General features: G+C 32.5%; 1 protein-coding gene across 8 annotated transcripts in view; it reads left to right on the forward strand.

Annotated features, from left to right (window-relative positions):
* The window catches only part of CNKSR2 (connector enhancer of kinase suppressor of Ras 2), a 282,653-nt gene that overhangs the window by 124,357 nt on the left and 134,967 nt on the right, over positions 1 to 23,329 (forward strand). For 4 of the 8 annotated variants that reach the window (XM_054472203.2, XM_054472202.2, XM_054472207.2 and 1 more), the window contains exons 7-9: positions 1,000 to 1,059; positions 4,793 to 4,861; positions 19,731 to 19,877. In XM_054472203.2, the coding sequence (XP_054328178.1) occupies positions 1,000 to 1,059; positions 4,793 to 4,861; positions 19,731 to 19,877 (276 nt within the window). The remainder of the gene's footprint in view (positions 1 to 999; positions 1,060 to 4,792; positions 4,862 to 19,730; positions 19,878 to 23,329) is intronic. The other 4 variants (XM_054472204.2, XM_054472205.2, XM_054472210.2 and 1 more) reach the window with 1 other exon arrangement.

Raw genomic sequence — 23,329 nt, forward strand, 5'->3', positions numbered from 1 at the left:
TTTCAGATTTGAAGTTAATTAATATTAGTATTGTTATTTATGAAGTCAGTATTTTGAAATGCAAACCACTTTTATAGGTAAAATTCGGGTAGTTTTTCCCCGAAAATGAATTTAAAGTAACAATCTTCCTTGGAGGGGACAAAAATTCATTACCTGAATCATCTAGTTTGTTCTGATTTACTTAAATTATTTAATATTAAAAATGTGAATCCTTTATTGTGATTTTTTTCTTTAAAGTTCCATCACTATCCATAATTTAAAGTTTCCATTTGCTCTTAAATTTTGTACGATTTCAGGATTTCTGTATAATTTTTAAACTTTAATGAAGTTTTTTCTAAAAATGGTTCTATTTAAATGGAAAGTGGAATCTTGTCCTTTTTACTGGGGGAAGGGATTGCTACAGATACACACTACCTTTAAATTATCGATGTAGAGATGATTGGATATAATTAGTAAAACTTTATCAATAAGAAAGGTGGAAAATACAGGATACTACAAAATGGAAGGAGAAAATTTATGTAAATTATATTTTATCACTCTTCTGGTTCCAGTTATAATTGAAGTGTCTCATTAGAAAACTACTTTCCATTGTATAATATATCAAGTATAATAAGTTAATAACATACCAATATTTTAATTTCCCATTGTAACTTTTATTTTGCCACAGAATATGCAGTATGGTTTTTTGGGGAGAGTGAGAGAGTTTCTTTCTTAGGAGTATTGAATTACCATGCTGCATTTTATAAGTCTCACAGGCAATTCACTTATCAAGTAGTTATTTAATTGAGTATAGGCTTCTTCAGACAAACTTTAGAAACCAGAATGTTCAGATAGTAATTTCTCACCAGTTTAAAGATAGCGTCTGCCTTCATGGATTTATTTCTGGGGCATGTGGCAGTTTTAATTTGATAGAGTAATTTTTTATGTAAATGAGGTTACAGTGTACTTGAAAATTCACCAATTGCTTCACTTTCTTTTCTGATGCTGTCTTTTTCTTAGGGTATGTATATTAAATCTACATATGATGGCCTCCATGTAATTACTGGAACCACAGAAAATGTAAGTATTTTAACCTTTCAAATTTTTAAGTGTGTTTTTCCCTTTTATTGCCAACAACTTATATATCTCACATGATTGAGGTTAACATCTAAGGATAAGGACATGAACAGATAGTAGATACAATTTAAAAGAGATACTGGGTTAGTAGCATTCATTCTGTTCAAATTTCACTTTTTTTTTTGTTTAGAATAGCTGTTTACTTAAAGTAAATCAGGTGTTTTCAGCCAGAGATTTGTCTTTGTATTTTCTGATTCATGACAAGTTATTGTGACATCTGAAAGAATTCATTTCCATCTGTCAAATGATTTGGTTATTTAAAGAAACTAAACTCATGTGAGAAATAAATATCAGATAAGTCAGGTTTTCTGAATACTTCCAGTATAATTCAGCTTAATTCAGTTTAAGGGCAGCATGGTATAGCTGAGTGGTTTTCACAGTGACGTTCCTGGACACCAGCATTAGCCTCCCTTGGGAACTTGCTATATATGCAAACTGTTAGGCCCTACCCCAGACCTACTAAATCAGAAATTCTGGAGACCAGCCTATTTCTTAATAAGAGATTCTATTTTAACAAGTGAATCTGAGGCATATTTGCGAACCACCATAAGCAGTCGGTCAGAAGTCCACAGGCCTATGTCTTACAACCAGTTCTGCATATTAATGGCAATGTAATTTTGGGCAAGACATTTAACCTCTCATTGCTTCAGTTTCTTCTACTGTAATTGGAAACAAATTATCTGCACTACATACCTCACTAGGTTGTAATGAAAATTAAATAAGCTAAGAAAGGCCATGCTGTAGAGAACTATCTGTGTTATAGAGAGAGAAGCATGAAGTGATCATGCTGGATATTATTAACATGATCAGTGTGATAGAGTTGGACAGCATAATACATCATTATTCTTGCATTTGGTTGTTTCAGATTTCCATTCTATTATTATATAAGCAGGTACTGAGCTTTGAATGTATTATTTTTTTTTATTTTAGAGATTCTGCCAATTGCATGCTTATGCAGTGCTCTTTTAAAGAAGACTGAGGTGGAATTAGTTCAATCTCAAATTATTATTGATCTGAACATTTTACCAGCATTTTCTTCTTAAAAATCAACATTCTTTTCATCTAATTCGCCTATTTAATCGCTTACTGATATTTTTCCCTGCTTCTCTTGGTTTCTTGTGAAAGGTGAAACATATATATTTGCAGTTGGAGTGCAGGAGCAGCTTCACATTTGGTATTAAATATGAGAGTCATAGGGATCAAGAATATCAGTAACATGCATATTATGAAGATTTTAACAATTTTAAATGCAGTTAAGATGCTACAAACTATATGCTTGTCATCGATTGTTCATTCTGATTTATTTATTCATTCATTTATTCATTTGTTCATTTAACAGACCTCTGCTTCATGTCTGCTATGTTTCAGGCATGGTGCTAGGTATGGGAAGAATTTTAAAATAACTAGTTTGGTGCCATCAAGGCGTGGAGAGCGTGTGGGGGTTCATCTTTATAAACAGTAGTGTAATTTGCATGGATGGACAAAGGGAAGAATAGTAAATACTGCCAAGTGAAATCAGAGAAAGAATCACAGAAATGGTTATTTTGAACTGTATCTTGAAGAATTGGTAGGAATGGATCTCTATATTGTCTCGGGTCTGCAAAAAAATGTCTTGCTCATATTACTGTCTTGCTCATATTACTCACTAATGTTTCATAAACAGATAAGTGATCAAAAGAGAGATTGAGTCTGGGAGTAGTTCAGATATGAACCATATATTTATAGTTCATCTTTTGATTCTTTTTTTTCTTAAAAATATTTAAGTATTTTTGGTAACCTCAGTCATTTATAATTAGGAGATCTGTCTTGAGTCTTAGTAAAGCTGCTCACTAGAGTGGGTAAGTTATTTTGCTTTGCTGTGCCCTAGTTTCTTAGTTTTCTTATATGTGAAATGAGGCATTTGGACAAAATTCTATCTCTAGGATCTCTTTTAAAACTAAAAATCTATAATTTATATGACTTCTTTACTTACCTGTGCAAAATGTTTGTTTCTTTGAATTTTATGTACTTCTTTACTTGCCTGTGCAAAATGTTTGTTTCTTTGAATTTTATGTACTATATTTTTCTTCTACATAATGACTAGAGCCATTTGCTTGATATTTTTTCCATACTTTCCTTTAAAAGGATCAGTTGTGAACCAAATACCACAGGAACCAACTATAGTTACAAATATATTAATGATTTACAATATTTTCAGAATTGTTTCATGGTACTTGTCTGACTTGGTAATATGTCCCCCTCCTAAAGGTGCTGTGAGATAAAAATATTATATTATTGTTATGACACTATTCTTAGAGTTTTTTATTGTAGATTAATCTATCCCCTTAATAATGTAATTGTGTTATTACTTCAGTAACTAGAACTCCCTGGTATGTTGTCTTATCTTGAATTATAGCCTATGACAAATAATTTTATTGTGAATTTTAAAAATGTGTTGAATGGAGGTTAACATTGTTTCAAGACTTCTATGTTTTAAAAATAATTGGAAATGAATAAAAAACAAACTAGAAATCACTTTTAAAGTATGTTCTACTCCAGGGTCTCAAAAGTAGCATTGTACTTTGCAGATTACATTACCATATTCTTCTTCTTTAGCTTTCAGTAAATAATAAAGAGTATCACAGCATTTATGGTTGTGTGTGATAGATAAACACATACACATCTATCTAGACAAATACATTTTTATAAAAATAGATTTTCTACATGTTCAAAAACATATTAAAATGCATATAATCAATAATAAGTAGCTAACAAGAAAAATATAATATTTTAAATTCATTACTCAGACCTGCAATATAAAATTTCTATCTTAAATCTCATTTTAATTTCCTAAAAACTCCTTAAAACTTGTCAGTATTAGCTTACCAAGTTTTTTTGTTTGTTTGTTTTTGTTTTTAATCCCTTTTGGGAATAAAGGAAAAAAGTGTTAGATTATTACATTCTATAGAAATATTGGCATTTTAGTTCATTGAATGTGGTTTTACTATCCAGTGTATTACACTATATGTAACATGAGAAATAGCATCCTCTTATAACTAGACACTTAGAATGTTATGTAATATGATTTGAACTAATTGCTGTCCATCTTTTAATTTGCTTTGCTAGATTATTCAGAATTGGTGTTACTGATGAAATAAATTAGCAATTTAATTATCAAACTTCAAATCTTTGATGCTGATCATATTCATGTTCTTGAAATGGATTTGTTGAAGTTAATGTGAATTATTTATATCAAATGGAAAGGATCAAAATACAAAAAGATATAATTTTTTGAAATGCATTTTTGAAGCACTTACCCACTAGAGCCTAGGAGAGTTGCTTGTATAAAGTTTACAAAGGTTAATACCAATTATCATTTTTTCATAATGCTCTCAGAAACGTGTTCTTTTATAATAAATATCTATATATTATTTTGCATTTCTGTTTGTTGTCATTAGCTATGCATAGAATGCAAACTATTTTTTATTAATTTTTTTCTTTCTATGTTTATTTAACTGGCTCAGAAGGTAAAAAGTGTATTAAATACCAATAACCATGTTTATTAGTTTAATTCCTTGAAATTTTTAATTAATTTTTAAATCTGATTTATGGAGATGAACTTTTTGTAGTGTTTCCAGAGACAGGAAATGACTGATAAAATTTGTGTTCTTTATCGTTTCTTTTGTATTAAATTCAGTCACCTGCAGATCGGTGCAAGAAAATCCATGCTGGCGATGAAGTGATTCAAGTTAATCATCAGACTGTGGTATGTATAATTACCTTAAGAGTCAGTGGGAGGAACTAATTTTGATTTGCTAAAGCCTTAAAAGAATGCCAATGAAATGAAATTCCTGTTTGTATACAAAATATTGGACAGCCTTTTGAAAAAATAACTGAATATTTATTCTTCTTAATTATTTGATGGAATGTAAAGCTTTTTTTTAAAAGAACCTGAAGAGCATTGGTGGTGGTTGAGGTTAGATATACATTTCTATATGGACAAGTACTAGATAATAGTATATATTCCATGAACTGGAATAACAATTTTGGAATAGAAATTAAAGTGACAGTATGTATAAATTCAACCTTTTCTTGATACAACTTTTTAAAAGTTTCACTTTATAAATTATTGAATTACCTAGTAGATGTTTTATAACAGCATACATCCGTTTATCTAACATTGATTTGTTCATTAAAGTATCTGGTGGTTTTGGGGGGAGTATTTTAAATGTAGATCTTTGAAAATTTTAAAATTTTTAATAGCTGAATTAGCTTTTTATTTCCTAAAAGAGGACAACAGTTTTCATTTTAAAAAATGTTCTTGCCCTATGAACCTCACAAATCCCTTTGTTACCTACCTTTAAAAATCTACAGTAGGCAAAGAATCCCACTGTCATTTTTTATAATAGTGGGATTCTGTGCCTATTGTAGATTTTTAAGGGTTATTTTTCTTAAACTTAGATTTAGAAAATGAACATTATATGCTTTTCATTTTGGACTATTTTATATGTCTCAGTTGATTCACTTTTTTCCACTCTCTCTGCCAAAATAAAGTGTATTTGTTATCTTAAAAAGTTAAAATAATCTAAAATTATTAATATCATAACTCTCATTTGAAAAAAGGCAGAGTTTTTATTAGTATTCTACTCCTCGCTCACTAACTCATCAGAGTGAGTAATTATTTCCTATTACACAATTTAACTAAAGTTGCTTTTGCATGTCCTAGTGATGGAAGAAATTTTGTGAAAAACCTGATTTTTCTCAGTGATTCTAATCATAAGGCAAATGACATTTCAATTTTGGTTTTGAATAATTTGAGAAGTTTGTGATATTTTGGAAAGGCTCCTAAACACTGATAATTAAAGCCATGATGTCTCTTCAATAAGTTCATTATCTAAGTGAAGTAAAAGTTGGTAAACGTTTTCAAAATTAAATGCGTGGGTGTACCTTTGACACTGAATAATAGAGTGTTGGTAGTAGACAAAGCCTTTCCACACTATGACAGTTTTGATGGCTTTCTTTTCTGATTACTAGAAACTGTACAAAGTAGTTGTTCTGACTGAAGTTTCCTGTCCCATAGGATGAGGATTTGGGCAGTGGGATAAAGCAGCTGCTTCAGTAGACGAGTAGCTTTTCCTTCTTCTTATGTTCATGCTGCTTCCATTTCTGCAATGTGACCTTAACAAACATGACATCTGTTGAATAGTTTCAGCATGCATTTCCAGATGGTCATTAAGAGGATAGAGATTAGTCTCTAATAAAAATAAAATTATTTAAAGGATATTGTTTGTGGAACAAAGATACTGGTGTTTATGAAATGAATATGAAAGCCTTTGAAAGTCTACAAATAAACTAATAAAATCTATGTGGATTGGTGACATTTAAATACACCTAGAATGTGTAAATGCATCTTTACATCACAGGAATATTCTAAAATATTGAAAACTACACAGAATGATCTTTGGGAAAACTTGGTTCCAGCTCTTGCTCTGAAATTGACTTATGGCTTTAAGTGAGTCATGGTAACTGTGCCTCTGTTTACCTTTTTCTAATGATAAAAACCATAGCTAACACTTATTGTGTTCTTACAGTGTGCCAAGCATCATGTTAAGTATTTTACATATTTTATATCATTTAGTCCATGCAATAATCCTGCAAATAAGGTATATGTAGAAATTGAGACTCAGAATAATTATTCAGCTCACCCAAAACTCAAAGCTCTTTGACTCTAAGACCTGTGTTCTTACTTCAATTTTATTATACTCCCTCCTAAAACTCAAAAATTATATAACTATCCAACAAAAGAGGGAGAATCCTAACAAGCATGTAAGTAAATCTCAGGATTCAATGAAAGATTAAGTGGGGCCAAGGGTAGGAGAAGAAGAAAGGAAGTGAGAATTTACATAGCTGGGATAGCGAGCCAGCTGAACTGAAATTAGAAATAGGGTTGAAACTTTACTGCCACTTCCTCACTCTGCTTCTTTCACTCAGATAAGTAAGATATGTAAAACACCTGTCATAATGCCAGGCACACATTAGGAGCTCAATAACAACTTTCCAACCACCTTTCTTCTCTTTTACCTGCTACAACAGTTGGACCAATTGGAATCCTCTTTCTTGGCATACTGCTGCTAGAGCCAACAAATTGATTCTGGAATATAATAGAGACAAGATAGTATGTTGAATTTCATGAAAGTAGACTTTTTTAATAATATGATCGGTTCCAGGTTTTTTTGTGTTCAAGTAGAGGCATATTTGGGCAAAACCAATGCATTTCACTAAATGTAGCCTACTCTGCCCTCTTTTTCTTGCTGTTGCCTGTACTGTGGTCTGTACAGTGCATTTAATCTCTTATTAGATAATATACAGAGGTGGTGAAATGGAAATTCTCTTAATTGAAACAAGTATAAATTATTTATAGTCTGCAATTATCCCTTCTATCCCTACATTCATTACCATAGGGTTTGGTTATGATATAATAGTTACATTAAAGTATGGCCTAAGAAATTTGAAACACATAACTAATATTAATTCTTAATCCATTAATTGACTAGAATAGTGAGATTGCCAGTATTGTTCCATACCAATTTAGACTCATTAATGAAAAGAACAAAATCTTATAATTTTGGATGATACTAACCCAGTTAGTATTTTTCTGTAATTCTAAAATTTCCTATGACTATAGGTAGTAATGTAAAATATAAAATCTGATATTTTTCTTTACTTAAGATAAATACAAAAATTATTTTAAATATTTCCCTAAGAGTCTGAGAAAGTTGAATCAATCAGATGAATTCAAACACTATTTTTTTAAATTGCTAGTATGGTATATCTTCAAGTTGTCTAATTAGATGTCTATGTTTCTAGTTTGCTCCTTTTTTAAAAGTATTATTTGAAATGAAACTGAAAGTTTTATGTCCTTTTTCATGTTGCTATATTCTCTATTATAAGTGGCTTTTAAGTTTTTCAAACCAACATACTTCTGTGGCTGAGAAACTGTGGCTGCCAGATAGGAAGAAGAAAAAATCATGAACATCCAAGCAAAGCAGACTGAGTCTTATTACATGTCTTCCCCACCATTGAAGATCCAACTCCTCAAAGGCTGCTGGAATCTCCCAAGATTTTTTCCACTTCATCTGCCACTACATCCCTCTCTCTGGGAGATACCTCGGCATAGTTTGATGCAGCAACTCTGCCCTCATGATGCACTTTTAACACATTTTTTTAGCTGATGAGACTACTTATAGTTATTAAAAATATTGGGGCATATTTATAATCTGTTCAATTTCATGTTAATACTGTTTTTGGTGTGCAAAGGGTTCTAAAGATTCTATCCATACTAAAAACAGTCTCAGGAATATCACTTGAAAAGAGTGGCATATATGATGGTTGAATCTATTAACAACATTTGAAAGTTTTTCCTTTTATTTTGTATAAATATTAAAACATATTCACTGTTATTTTGAAAGGTATTCTGGAACCTGACGACTACATTATGGCAAGAAATGGTTCAATAGATGAGGCTATAAAGGATACTGGAATGGAAAATAACCAGGTTGGGATAGTCAAGAAGAAGATAGACTGCAGCAAATAGGATATTCTACATTGATTAGTGAGAGATGGAAGATAAGTACTATAAGCTAGTGGTTTTTGTTACCTCCAAAATGATAAACATTGTTGAGTAAGACTAGGGATGGCAGAGAGTGTGGGAGGAGGGAACAGATTGAAGGACTATCTCAAAACTTCATCTAACTTCATTTATGTGTCTCCCTTACTCTCACTGTTGTCTCTCATTTTGGACTCTGTCCTCACTCGCTTGTTCCTTCAACCCCAGAACAACAGGAGAATATTGTTCAAAGGAGAAGCCAACATAATCAGAATGGATAGAGAGTGTGGTATCCCCTTAATGTTCATCTCTCCTTTTCCCTCCCTCTCACTTTACCTCCTTCCCTGGACTTCAGCAGAAATGAATGAGTCATTGAGTGGAATCAATACCATGATGTTGTCTAACAGCAGATGTACTTTCTTTCTCTTTTTTAATTTGCTAAATTGTTGTCTTTATTTTTTTGGTTTTCTTCTAATTCCATTTTCTTTTCTTTATCATTCTCATCTCTTCTCACTGTACTATTTCTCCTCCACTCTTCATCTCATTAAGTTTTCTTTATTCTTGCCTATTTTCTTCTGTTCTGCTTTCTCAGAGGAGAAAGTATTTATCATATAATTCCATATACCTAAGATATTGAAAACTGAGACCACAAGGGGCAGTATTTCTGGTGTACCCCACATCTTATTCCTGTAAACACACATGTTGCTGGACAACAGAGATTAATTATGTTAGCATGGTGTTTAACATATTGCTTAATAAATAATGGGTTCTTATAATAGCCTAAAATAACTATGTTAGGATTCTATGAAATCGGTATTCTAAAATAGAACAAGTGAATCATTCTCTTTTGGGAGGGGGAAAAATTATGAAGAGACATATACCAAAAATTAACGAAAAAATGCATCAATGATTTTAGTTACTCATAGTAATATTTTATTTCAGATTCTATCTTATGTAGTAGTTTATGAGAGCTTCCTAGATTGTTTTTCTTTTATTTCACATTGAACATTATGGATTTGATGAGAATGTGTGGAAACTGGTTTTGAAGTGATACATATTGATATAAACTGTATTTTTATTTTGTACAGAGAAATCAATTTATTACTTTATCATCCAATATAATATTTCATGTTTCTGTTATCAAACTAAAATTTATTATCTTAAGTCCTTGTATAAAGGAGATAAATTGTATGATATCTCAATAATAGTTACTTCCTGTTAACCAATTTATTTTCTCTGCAGATCTCTGCATCCTGATTTGTTTCTTTCTTATTTGTGCAGTTCTTACTAGCTTTACCAGGAAGAGTAGTTGCTTTTTTTAAAATGGTTACTGTTTCATTTTTTATGATTAAACTTTATCTTTCAGTGTCAACATGTGGTTACTATGATCTAGTTATTTTACATGGAATTTTTAGTTTCCTTGTAAGTTTATTTTATGTGTTTAAAATGTATCTATTGGCTGAAGTTCTTACCTACTCTGGCTTATTAACTTATTAAGTGTATGGCTCATTTGCAAATCAGTATCATCCTCAGTCCCCTCCCCCCGTTTTTTTTTTTTTTATCTCTTTCATAAAAGCAAGAGTCTGCCAGTCACAATTGCCCAATCCACTTCCTTTTCATAGTAGGAGTAGGCAATCAGTAGATAACATTTAACTGCCTGATAAAAAATTATCACATGAAAGGGAAACGCTAAAGAACCACCATGTAATAGGAAATTAAATAGATGATGGCATTAATCCTAAGTTCTTTTTAGTTTATTTAGCCCTAGGACTCAAGGATAGGTTTCATCCACTAAATTAATATTCTGATTGGCATGATAGCTCAAATTGTAGGTAACATAGCCACTCATTACTTTTACATTTCCTCTCACACTGTCCCTTCTGCATCTTATTATCCTAAAAGTGGACAATAAAGGATTTTTAAAAGTTGGAAAAATGGTATATGGAATTCACTGTGGTCTCATTTGGAGCTGACATTGAGTTCCCTTTTTTGTCTGAGTTGCTGGAATTTTGGTAAAGTGATTTCTAAAGGTAACTTCTACAGTGAAAATATAGCCATTACAGAAGACTTTTTTTACTAAAAATTCTATTAATAAAGATTTAGAATGATACTTTTAGCTATATATATACATATATATGTGCTTTAGTTTTGTGTTTTGATAAATATATACATATATTGCAGTATTTGCTAAATTTTCAAATAAGCATATTTTTGTTACATGTCTGCTAGTAACATTGTAAAATCATTTATAGCAAAGTTGTACATTTTTAAACATATTACTTTTTGAATACTAGGGTTTGAGTTGCTTTTTAATTTTGTCATTTAGGTTCCTGAATTAAATTTAAGCATGAATTTTTTATAAGTATAGATTTTCCCCAAAATTCTTATAAATGGGAACTTTAACATTTTAGATAAGGATGCTTCATTTTACTCCTTAGCTTTGGTGACTGGGAGTCTTTTCTTTTTATTTCAAAATACATATTTTTCCAGCATCTTTGTAAGAAGAACAGAAATGAAATATAGGAAGGAATGGCTGAAATTTAATAACTTAATAACTCATGTAAATATCTTCATAAAAAAAATTAGTTAAAGGCCTGTATTGTGGCTGAGGGTGGTGGCTCATGCCTGTAATTCCAGCACTTTGGTAGGCCAGGTGGAGGGGGATTGCTTGAGGCTAGAAGTTCAAGACCAGCCTGGGCAACATAGCGAGACCACATCTCTACAGAAAATTTTTAAAAATTAGCCAAGTGTCGCAGCATGTGTTTGTAGTTCAAACTATTCAGGAGGCTGAGGCAGGAAGATCACTTGAGCCTAGAGATTCAAGGTTGCAGAGGGCTATGATCGTGCCACTGTACTCCAGCCTGGGCAACAGAGTGAGACCCTGTCTCAAAAAAAGAAAAACCTGTATTATTATGGTTATTTTAAAATATGTTACTGCTCTTTTGGGGACTGAGGTTCTACAGTATGATCAGAGGTTTACATCACAGCTTTACCTTTCACTACAATGTAATTGTCTTCCTCCTTTTCTCTCTTTAGCAAAAGCTTTCAGACCCATTCAATTTTATGTTTTGATGAAGTAAAAGGACATTGTGAATGATGCTGAAATAAAAACAAAATTGGCTTTTAGTTTTCTGTAGCGTATATGAATGAAAACCATGAAACCTCCAAAATAAACTTTAAGCCTTGAAAGACCACAGCATCATCAAATGCCATATTGGAAGGGGAGAAGGAAAAGTGAGCTGTATGTTCAAGATGCTGAACTATACCCACAGCTTTGGAATCAGCTTATTACAAAAGTCAAGACACCAACTATACAAAGTCCACAATTAATATAAGTGATAGGTTACAGGAGATAGTGCAAGTAACAGGGTATGGAAAGTCACCACCTTTGGTAAAACTATGTGGGTGATTCATAAAACTTACATGAAAAATTATTATCACTATTTTCTTTCTCCCATGAATTTCCTTATGAGTCAATCAAGAAATTCTGATTTAGCTCTCAGAACTTCTTGAATGTGGGGCAAAAAGATTCCAGGGGAGAAAAAGTGCTAGCTTCTTGTAGTGTTTGAGTTGGCTCTCTCTCTTGGACTCTGTCCATCTTTAGCTGTGAGAAACTATGTTCTCTGTTAGTGCTTTCTTTTTAAACACTATATATTTATACACACACATTATATATGCACACATATTCATAACTGTGAAATTCACATGAAAATATTAAGTATTAAAAAAGATATATGTAAATTCAGATTGTTAGCAGCTCAACATGGTCTAAGTTTTACTTTGAAATTAAGCCACGTTAAAAAACCAAATGCCTTGACGTACTCTTATTTCACTGGATAAGTGCCATTTAAAGTTCAGGAGGATGTGAGATGAAGAATGGCTCAATGAATAAAGACATTAAATTGTGGGCTTTTTTTTCTCTAATAAAAATAAAATCTTTCCCATATTTCTTCTTTTCAAATGTTTGTTCCTTTTATCTTTTCCCAAGACTCTCTTCTAATTGTGTTTATGAAAATATCAACACTAAAGTTTTATTTAAAATAGGTAAACCTTGGGATATTTCTGAAGTTACCTATTTAAGTTACGCTAAGCTAGGGTTAAAAATCACTTATTTGCATAGTTCCTTAACCACTGCATACACATTAGCTTATATTCCTTTGTACCTGAACCATGACTAATTCTTTATTTCTGTTCAGTGAATAAATGACTATGAAAGAACAAAATTAAGATATCTCCAAATGTAGTAGACTTTAATATTGTAAGACTTTTTTATTAATATTTCGTGGGAAAAAATTAGGTGAAGGTGGATTTTGTAGATTGGTACTCATTATTTAATAGTTTTAGGATCTTTGAAAGGCATTGTATATCAAAATTCATTATTTCTGAAATGTTTATAACAGTATGCTATTTCCTTCACATAGATTGTTTTCCCAAAGAAAGAGGTAGTCATTGGTATAAAATGTTTAGTTTATTAGATACTTCAGTATCTTTTTAGTAACACAAAGAAACAGAACATTATAATAAATATGTCAGCACCAAAAAATTTGGCAAAGACAGAGTGTCATTAGCGGCAGCATGATGGCTTGTGTATTGAATTAAGTCTCTTCAGTGCTCTTAAAAAGAGCAGGAGGATATTTGGGTGTAGCATGACTCATATTATCAAACATTCATATAGGCATACTTCTAGTCTCTAAAATTTCCTTTGGGAAAAGGTATCATCTACATTACATCCTGTGAGTAAGAGTGTGTGTATACACAGGAGTGTATGTAAATGTTGATAATGAATCTGTTTCTTTGTCTTGTGTAGGGTAATAACTTTGAAAATATTTTAAGAAATGTTCTATCTTCCTGCCTGTGGGTGTAAAGATGCTCTCTTGCAACTCCAAATATAGCCATGAAAAAGGTAAAGAAGATCTGGGTTGATAGGCTTAAATTCTTACCTTTATGTTTATTTGTAACTGGCTACTTGGGACCATAGAGTAGAAATTATCTTCTCATATGTTAGTCAAATAATTCACCAGCCGTTATTTGGAAAGCAGACCAGGGCAAGTTCTAAAGGGGTCAGAGACAACTTCTTCCCTCTATGTACCGAGGGGAAAAGAAGCCTATCATCTCTTCAGCACCAACCCCAAAGCCTCTTGTGCACCTAATCCAGGCAACCAATTTTCCAGGACCTGCCCACTTATGTTGTCCTTCACAAAGGAACACCTGCTGTCTGCTTCAGCCTGATCAAAACAATTACAAGCCCCATCCACAAGAAAGCAGAACCTCTGGCTTTTAGCACTTGGGATTCCTTAATGACCTTCTTGGGAAATTTTAATCCTGTTTGTGTTGTATAGAAAATACATTTTAATGTACTTCTTGGGGATTATATATAAATTAGTAAGCTATATGACTTGCTCTTGCTTGTAGACACTGACTTCTGCTACCTTGGATAATGAGGAAGATAATAGTAGTTCAGTGTATGTGAAAAACATTATAGCTAATAATAAGACATTTGTGTAAAAATGCATATGGTGGTTTTATAAAGGTTCATTTTAGCCCATGAAATTAATGTGAATGAATTACTCTATTAAAATATTGATAAAGCACTACAAAATATTTTTCTGGAAAAAACACCTTCATAACAGTGTTTATATGATGCGTATGATAAAGTACAATTTTTCTAGGACAAATAGGAACTATACCCACTGTTCTTTTCCTTGTTTTAATCACATCGTTATGACTTTAGGTCTGGAGTATTCAAGATAGAAATATTTTTTCAAAGGTTCATTTTTAAGGAGAAAGTTTATTTGAAATTTTGGGGTACAGAATGTCTATTACAGCTTTAGTATCAAGTATTTTACTTTTTTGGATGAGAGGTCATTTAATCTTTTATGCGACAAATTTTAAGTATATTACATATAAAAAATATTTTAATACTATATCTTGGCTTTATGTACAAAACTAAACGCTCCTTTCGAGTTTCAAGGCCCTTTATTGTCTCTGAAACATTTACATCATCATGTCACCATATCAGCTCACTAGTCAAGTTATGCAGTATGCTGTGAGATTCACATGAGGAAAATATGGTGTCACCTTTAAGAAGAGGCTTTATGATGGGTACTGCATGTAAGATGAACCTTTATGGATAGGTAAGATTTTATAAGTGAGAGAAAAATTACAAGCAGAGGGAAGAGTGCTTTTGCAAAGATACAGCTAAAGAGAAAAGCACAGTGTTTGAAGGAAACGTATATTCATTACTCAACCAACTCTTTTAATTATCAACTTTCTAAAAGCCTCTTATAATCATCTGAACTCTGTGTGTTTCTCCTGCCTCATTACTCCTTCCCTTGTTCTGTCATCTACGTGTACTGAACTACTGAAAGTTGCTCAAACCAGTGATACTTTGCCTCAGAGCTTTGTTTACCCCCTCAACCTCCACATCATCTTCACCTGTCCAACTCCCAAGGAATTTGGCTTAAACTCATTGGAAACCTTCATTAAACCCTCAAGGATGGATTAGGTGCCCCTGTTGGGGGTTCCTATTGCACTCTGTATTCACCCTATTGAGGTACTTATCTTACTGCATTGTAACTGTTTATTGCTCCTTAATGAGGCACAGGCTGTGCTGCATTCACTGTTGTATTCATACTACATGGAAGACACACAATAAATACTTAAGAGTTGTATCTAGTCTTAAAAACATATGAAACACCTAAACTAATCTAGACATGAGCAAGTCACTGACTTCAAGGAGCTCATTATCTATTACAGAGGTTCTCAAATTGTGGCTCTTTAGGCCAGTAGTATCAGCCTCACTTGGAAACTTGTATTAGGAAATAAAGGGTTGGGGGAGGAATTCTCAGGCCCCACTCCAGAACTACTGGATCAAAAACTCTGGGGGTTAAAACTCAGCATTCTTTTAACAAGGCTTCAAGGTGATTCTAACACATGCTAAAGTTTGAGAACCACATTGAAGAAAAGTAATCTGAGAAAAAGCTATAATCAACCATACTGACAAAGGACCCGTTTGAGGATTGGTTATTTGTTCCTTAGTTGGGCCTTTGTAAAGGTTTTGAAGCATAGAAAACTTCTACACTGTAGCAGTATTTTGGAGCTGCAAAAGACTAGAAGCAGAAAGACAGGTTAGGATTCTGGTTTAAGTCTAGCAGTAGGTATCCAAGCCAGAACTAAGGCAGTGAGAAGAGGCATTAGTTGCTAGGATCTATTTGTTAGGACACAAAATAGATTAAAAAGAGGAGAAAAGTCATAGGTGACTCCAAACTCCCAACTTTAGAGGATGATAGGGAGTTTTTTTGTTTGTTTTGTTTTTTTCTGGTGAATGAAAGTAAAGAGATAATGAGTTTGATTTTTAAAGTCTTGTATTCATGTGAGCTACCAGTGGATATTCAAGGGAAGATACTGTGCTTTAGAATTGAAAAGACATTAATGTAAGTTCTGGCTTCACCACTTACTATTTTTGTAATCTTGGCCGAGAAAACAATCTCTTTTTGCTTCAGTTTCTACACACGTAAATTGGGTTTAATAGTTTAACCTCATTAGGCTTTTGTAAGAATCAAAATACAAATAAAAAGAATGTAACATAGATATGAAGAATCTAGCACAGTGAATTGTTGATGCTTGCGATTATTCGGTAGCTATTAACGTGGACAAGCTAAACAGTTGGAAATATGACTAGAGTTATTGATAGGAAGCAGGAATGGTAGGAAGATTTGGGAATCATGCAGGAAGTTGTTGGTGAAAGCTCTTGAAAGAGATTATTGTAAGAAGACATCATGAAATATTAGAAAGATGTGTAACACTTAGCCTAGAGGAAACAGGTACCCTTACTGGTAGGGAAGAGGAAGAAAAGATGGAGGACAGGTAGGCAGAGATGTAACAGAACCATGTTATTTTACTCAAAGTAATCTTTATCATCTATTTTCATGTTCCTACCCACTCTATGTTTTAGAGTTGGAATGTATTGTGACTGAAAGTTACCTAATTATTTGACCTATGCAAGAATATTGAAACATCTCTTGGTATTGATCTATTTCACAAGTCAGCCAATTTCTTTTTTGGATATCTTTTTCTATTAGAATATTTTTCATCTCTGGACGTGGTGGTTCATGCCTATAATCCCAGCACTTTGGGAGGCCAAGATGGGGAAATTGCTTGAACCCAGGAGTTAGAGCCCAGCCCTGCAACATAGTGAGACTTATAAAATCTTGACTTATTGAGTACACCTGAATAATAAATTTATTTTCTCTCTTGTCAATCATCAAGGTATAATGTATAGAGCAGATTTTGTTTCTCCATCACCACCTTTTAGTGTTTTAAATAGTAGGGTTGCCTTTCTGGTTCTGCAGTTTTGGTGGAAATTTTCCATCCATAACAAGCAGTCCTGATTAGGTAATTCATAAAATTTATATTTTCTAATTGGAATATTGCTATTCATACACTAGGTTCATGTATTTTGTTGGTTTTATTTGTTTGTTTAGAAGAGTAACTCATGCTTATTGCCAAAAGTTTAGGAAATAAAAGTATAAAGAAGAAAGTATGTATTGCAAGTCCTTACTCCCTTTAATCTAACCACCATTAATGGTGTTTTCTATATTTATGTACATTCTTTAACAAAAATGGAATTAAATTATGTTTGCTGTTTTGGAACTTACTTTCTTCGCACAATTTTTATATCCCTTACTAATGGATACATTTACATAATGTACAGATTTTGGTTGATTTAAACAATACTGTGACACATATGTTGCACATTTATTTTTGTGCTTTTACCCAATCATTTCCTTATGGTAGTGGAAGTAGAATTTGGGAGCCAAAGATGTATACTATACAGTTTTGATGTATATTTCTTTGCTTTTGTTTAAAACATTGTTAATGTCATGTGAATAATAAAAGGCTGGTTTAAAAATAGTAAAATTAGATATGCAAATTTTCTGCCATTAAATAACATCAGCTGTAAAATTAAAATCCACCCAAATGAACTTTCTTGTCAGAAACCAATTCTACTTTCTGATAGAAAAGCAATTCTAGTTTTTGGAATTGTTTACTTAAAAAGATCACGTAGAAAGTGTGAAAGAAGAGGATGAATCAAATTGCACTGAAAATTTCACAGGAAAATACCATCTAGCCTTTAAAATCTTCAAATTTTATAATAACTAAAATGAAAAGAAATTGGTGAGTAGAAATCAATGTGTAAATCATTGAGAATAGATATGCTGGAAAAAAGATTGTGGCCATCACATTGACCACTTTAGTATAGTTAGCAATTATTTGAGTGAATAATTAAGTAACAAAATGTGGTTATCATTAATAAGTTGTTCCTAAACTATTTGTATAAGTAGTATGTTTTCTCCCTCCAAACTTGTAATTCAAAGTGTGCATTCATATTTTTTTTGGCAAGCAAAATGAACCCTTGGATTTGAACTCCCTTTGCTTTAACTCTTGGCTGTAGGGATACTACACAGCTATCAGAGGAATCAGAATCAATGTAATATACCTTTGGGCACATAATAGTACCCACTTACATATAAGGGGAGGCATTTGACCAGTTCCATTACTGTAATTGATCCACATTAATGTGATTTTAAAAAAAAAACTGGCAGTCTCATTCAGGTTATCCACGTATAATGATCATTTTGATTCATATCTGAGATTCCCTGAGATTTTAAGTATTATAACATCTCACTTCTTGTTTGTTCTAACTTCACCAACACTCAATTCAGCTATAGTTGAGGTTGCAATTTAGATGGATGCTTACTAAATATACCAAAGTCCCCATTCTATAATAGCTGCATTCCAGATTACCTCTTCTTCATAGTCTAGGAGTCTATGCTGCTTTTGGTGGAAGTGCTCATTCTCTCCAGCTTGACAGATATCTTCCAGGCAAAAACATGATTATTATTAGACAAAGGGCACCAATTATCTTTAACTTGGATGCCTAGAAAGAAACTGTATCACTGTTCAGACCATTTGCTAAATCCTGCGTACAATCCAGGATAAATTTTGACCTAGTGTATTTATGCAACACATCCTGGGAAAGTATAATCCATTAGGGTTTGGGATAAAAGGTTCTTCTCTCTTTTAGATGTGAAATTTAAAAAAAAAACCTTGGAATAATAGACATTTTAATGTGTTTCTTTAAAGCATAGTTTCTAGGATTTCAGTTACCTGATACTGCATCACTAGTCCGTTTTGAAAGCAAAGTAACAAAAATTATTCTATGTTCAGAATTTTTAAAGGATGAAGAGTGAAGTAATTTTAACAGGGGATGCAGTTGAGCCCGATTTCAAGACATTTATCTAGTACTTTGATTTAATTACACAATATGTTTTTAGGTGATATTCAAATAGAATGGCTTCAGTAAATTTAGCACGTTATATTTTAAGTTTATAGGGTTGTTTGGAACACATTTCCAATAGCTGCTTCATTGGAGTAGTATTACCTTGTTATTTTTGTTCTATCTTTATAGCATGGTAAAAGGTTTATTGTATTGCTGCTATTGTCCATGCGTAAGAATGTTGCCTTGGTGTGTCAGTACCAGCTATTGGTAGTAAAGTATCAGTCTAATTTAGAGACACTGGTACCACTTACCTCTAAAAGATGGTGATGAGAAAGCATGTGGTGTAGTTTGTAAGCTCAGGACATTGCCAAATCCTTGTTTTCAGGCATATAGACTTTTTAACTGTACTTGTGAACAGAGCTTGGATCTAGACCTAGCAGCTGAGCAGCATTAATGGTGACATAATTTCATTACATTCTGAATTACTCCATTGGTAGGATACCATTTTAGTCTTTGATTTGACATGGTAAATGTCCATTATGTTGTCTGGTAATGATATGGACTAATGCAATAATATGGTTAATCAATTCAAAGATAAAATTTATTGAGTATGTATCTCCTGAAAATTGATAGGATGGTACACCAATTATGTGACTTTTTTTTTTACTAATCTTATTAAAGGGGGAGAACATTAAATCTTTGAATACTGTACCTCAATTTTATTGTAATGATTTTGCTGGTTACCAGGTGGGGTGGCAGTTGAAAAATTTGGTGAATGCACTACGAGAGGACCCGAGTGGTGTTATCTTAACTTTGAAAAAGCGACCTCAGAGCATGCTTACCTCAGCACCAGCTTTACTGAAAAATATGAGATGGAAGCCCCTTGCTCTGCAGGTAATGAAGCTTAATCATAAGTCATACACCATCATTTTAGCCATAGATTATCTCAGTAATGCTTCTTTATTGTGCCTCATCTCAGCAGCATATGGATTAATCTTGTATGCTTTTGAAAAGTTGTTTGTGAAATGATCTCTTCGCAGCTATTCTAATAGGCTTAATTGTGATGAAATCCTTGAGTATCTAAAACCCAAATGAAAAACAACTCTGCCTTAATTTGTAAACATTTAAAGCATAATTCCAAAATGTCACAATTTATTTCATGCCAAAATGAGGATAGAATGAAAATAAGATGGTTTGTTTTTATGATATGATCTATTTTATGTTATATCCACATACTCTTTTAGAAGAAGCTAAATGATAGTTTATAGAATTCTTTTAAATCAGTTCATAAAATAGTAATAGTAATTTATAAACAGTAGGAAAATGAAATTTTATATTAGTAATTAAAATGCACCTAGTCCAAACTAGGCGCAGTGGCTCACACCTGTAATCCCAGCACTTTAGGAGGCTGAGGCAGGTGGATCACTTGAGGCCAGGAGTTCAAGACCAGCCTGGGCAACATAGCAAAACCCCATCTGTACAAAAAATTAAAAACTTAGCCGGGCATGGTGGTATGCGCCTGTAATCCCAGCTATGTGGGAGGCTGAGGCAGGAGGATCATGTAAGCCCAGGAGTATGAGGCTGTAGTGAGCTCTGATCATGCTACTGCACTCCAGCCTGGGCAACAGAGACTCCATCTCTTAAAAAAAAATGTACCTTGTACATTCCTCCTGATTGATCATTTTTCTCTTTCCACCCTGTAAGGTGGCAAAAATAGGGAAATTGTTGCACTAGAATTTTTGCATTTTTCTTCAGCATGAAACATCACTCTTCAGCATGAAATGTTACTCTTAACATTGATAATATATTAAGAGTTATCTTGAAAGTTATAAAAATATGATTCTGATTGATGAAAGGCAAGGATGTAATGAATTTTATTCTATTTCAGTCAGGATATAATCTTTAAACTTAAGTAATTTTTGTCCTTCACGAAACGTACATTTTAAAAATAAGAGACTATTACCTGTTCTTAGAAGTTAATTTTAAAAAAAAAATAGGCCCATTGAACTGGAACATGGCCCATTATTCATATTAAAAAGGAAAGCAGTATATGAAATGCATTGTTGTCACTGCTATGTAAATTGTTATTAAGCTCTATGTTAGTACGTTTTATTATTCATAGATTTTTTTCCTAAGAATCAAAATTCTCCCTTATACATGAATGGCTTTATAGATTATAATGATTTCTCATTGTTTAAAACTTTACTACTTATTGGCCATTGGCATTATACTTAATATAAAAACACATATATGTGTCAACATTACGGCCTTTAAAATTTTAATGTGAATCTATTTTTCAAGTTAATATATGTAAAACTGTATTAATATGTCCAAATCCATTTGACTTGCATATATGTTTATTTTAAAAGATACTTGATGATCATTACAGTTCAGAGGTCAATGTTTGCCTCATTATCTAAGTCATAGATGAGTAGATCAGACTTTCCCATTACATCATTTTTTTTCACTGCATTATAATTTGCTTTGCTCCCCCTGGAGTTTCCTATTGCCATGTCTTCCCCAAAGATCCTTCTTCAAAGTGTAAGGGTGTGGGAACCCTGAAAAAGAGGCCTGTACTTTCAGCCATTAGGTTTTCTTCTCTGTATATGTGAGGTGAAATTTAATACCTCTTCTTTAGTCCCTCATATTTCACATTAAGCACCAAAAATACCCTAGTTTCTTGTTGATCCATGCACTCGGTTTGAGGGAATATCTCTAGCACATGCGTTTGTAATCTATTCCCCTGTTATATTCTTTTCCACATGCACAAACTGAAGTGGAGAGTTAAGGTAATGGCAGTACCCAGTTAAGAATCATTTTTACGTAAAATGCTAAAATAATTGAAAGACCAACTTTTTTGTTACATATACATTTGGTGTAGGTATTCAAACCTAGAGAAAAAGGACTTTAATTTTAAAAATTACCTCATGTCATTCCTTACCCTGTAAGTGCCTTACTCTTCAGGCACTATTTCTAGATCCATTCCAAATTCTGAGAAATGTGCCTCATCAGATCACTAATTATTTTTATTTGTCATCGCTTATTCAGCTATGCTGCATGTATTTGTAAATTTACTTTTTCAAAATGCTGAAATCTGAAAAGGAGGAAATCAGCATTATATAAGTGCTATATATATTGACATTTTTGTAAATTTGTCATTTCAGCTGAATTTGGTTCAACTAAAATCTGTTGGCCAAAGTCAACCATCAGTAGATAAATAATACTATTGGTTGGGGGAGGGGAGACTGCTTCTAACATTTTTGAAAATTACTTAAGTTGTTGCCTTTTTACAGAGCAGAGGAAAGAGTATTGGTGTTAATTAAATATTTTCTAGTGGCTAAAACAAGGTCTTAGGAGTGAGGACAATGGATAAGTCCTCTAACATACCGCACCACTACCGAATCTCCCTGAAGAAGACCTGAAATTGAATCATTACAGAATTCTTCACTGATCTTAAAGTTCTGGCTTATGCTAAAATGCAAAGACACCTGAAAGCATAATGAAAACTAGTCAAAATTTTTATAGATCATAGATTTTGGTACAAAAGATGGACAAAATCTCAAGGTACCAGGATCTGGAGGGTGAAGGTACACTGCCTCCAGAGCGAGAAAAGTTAAAGAAATAGTGAGATGAAAAGATCTTGAAGGCAGTTTTTCATAACATCATGACTTTATCTGAGGTCACCTTTTCTTCCTAGTACCTAAGGAACTACTTCAGATGTGAAACATAACTGCTAAACGTAATAACAATCCCCTACATAGACAGGAGTGCCATTTTTATTGTATTCTTCCTTCTGGTAGGTGCAGAAATACACTGGAGCTAAAATGCCCGTCAACTCATCCAAATATAAATTTTCAGCATTCAAACTTGAAAAAATGGAAATGAGGTTATTTCTTTTTTCATAGAGTGTACCAGTAGTCTACTAAGAATTATTTAAAATAGAGGATAAAAAAGGAAATAATCTGTGGCATTTATTTAACTCAATATGTCTGTTTAACCTTTTTGAAAATACTATCCCAAGCTTAATTTACCTGATAGCATTTATAGATTAAAATATAGGAAAGTTGGTAGTAGTATGGAGGTAGGCACTAATACATATATCTTTTTAATAAACAAGTTTATCCTAACATAAGGAATAATGATTTTATAAACTTATAAGGAATCGTTTTTATCTATACAAATAAAATAACCTTATCTATCCTAAGGTAGAAGATTGTCAAAGAATATCACGTTTTAATTAAAGTAGTAGTTTTATTTCTAAAAATACTAAAAGCATAGTGACTTCCAATATTGATTAACTACAATGATGAATTTTGATTTGGATTTTCTTTTGAAATTCATTGATG

The sequence above is a fragment of the Pongo pygmaeus genome, chromosome X (genome assembly GCF_028885625.2).
Source record: "Pongo pygmaeus isolate AG05252 chromosome X, NHGRI_mPonPyg2-v2.0_pri, whole genome shotgun sequence".
In the NCBI taxonomy this organism is placed as follows: Eukaryota; Metazoa; Chordata; class Mammalia; order Primates; family Hominidae; genus Pongo; species Pongo pygmaeus.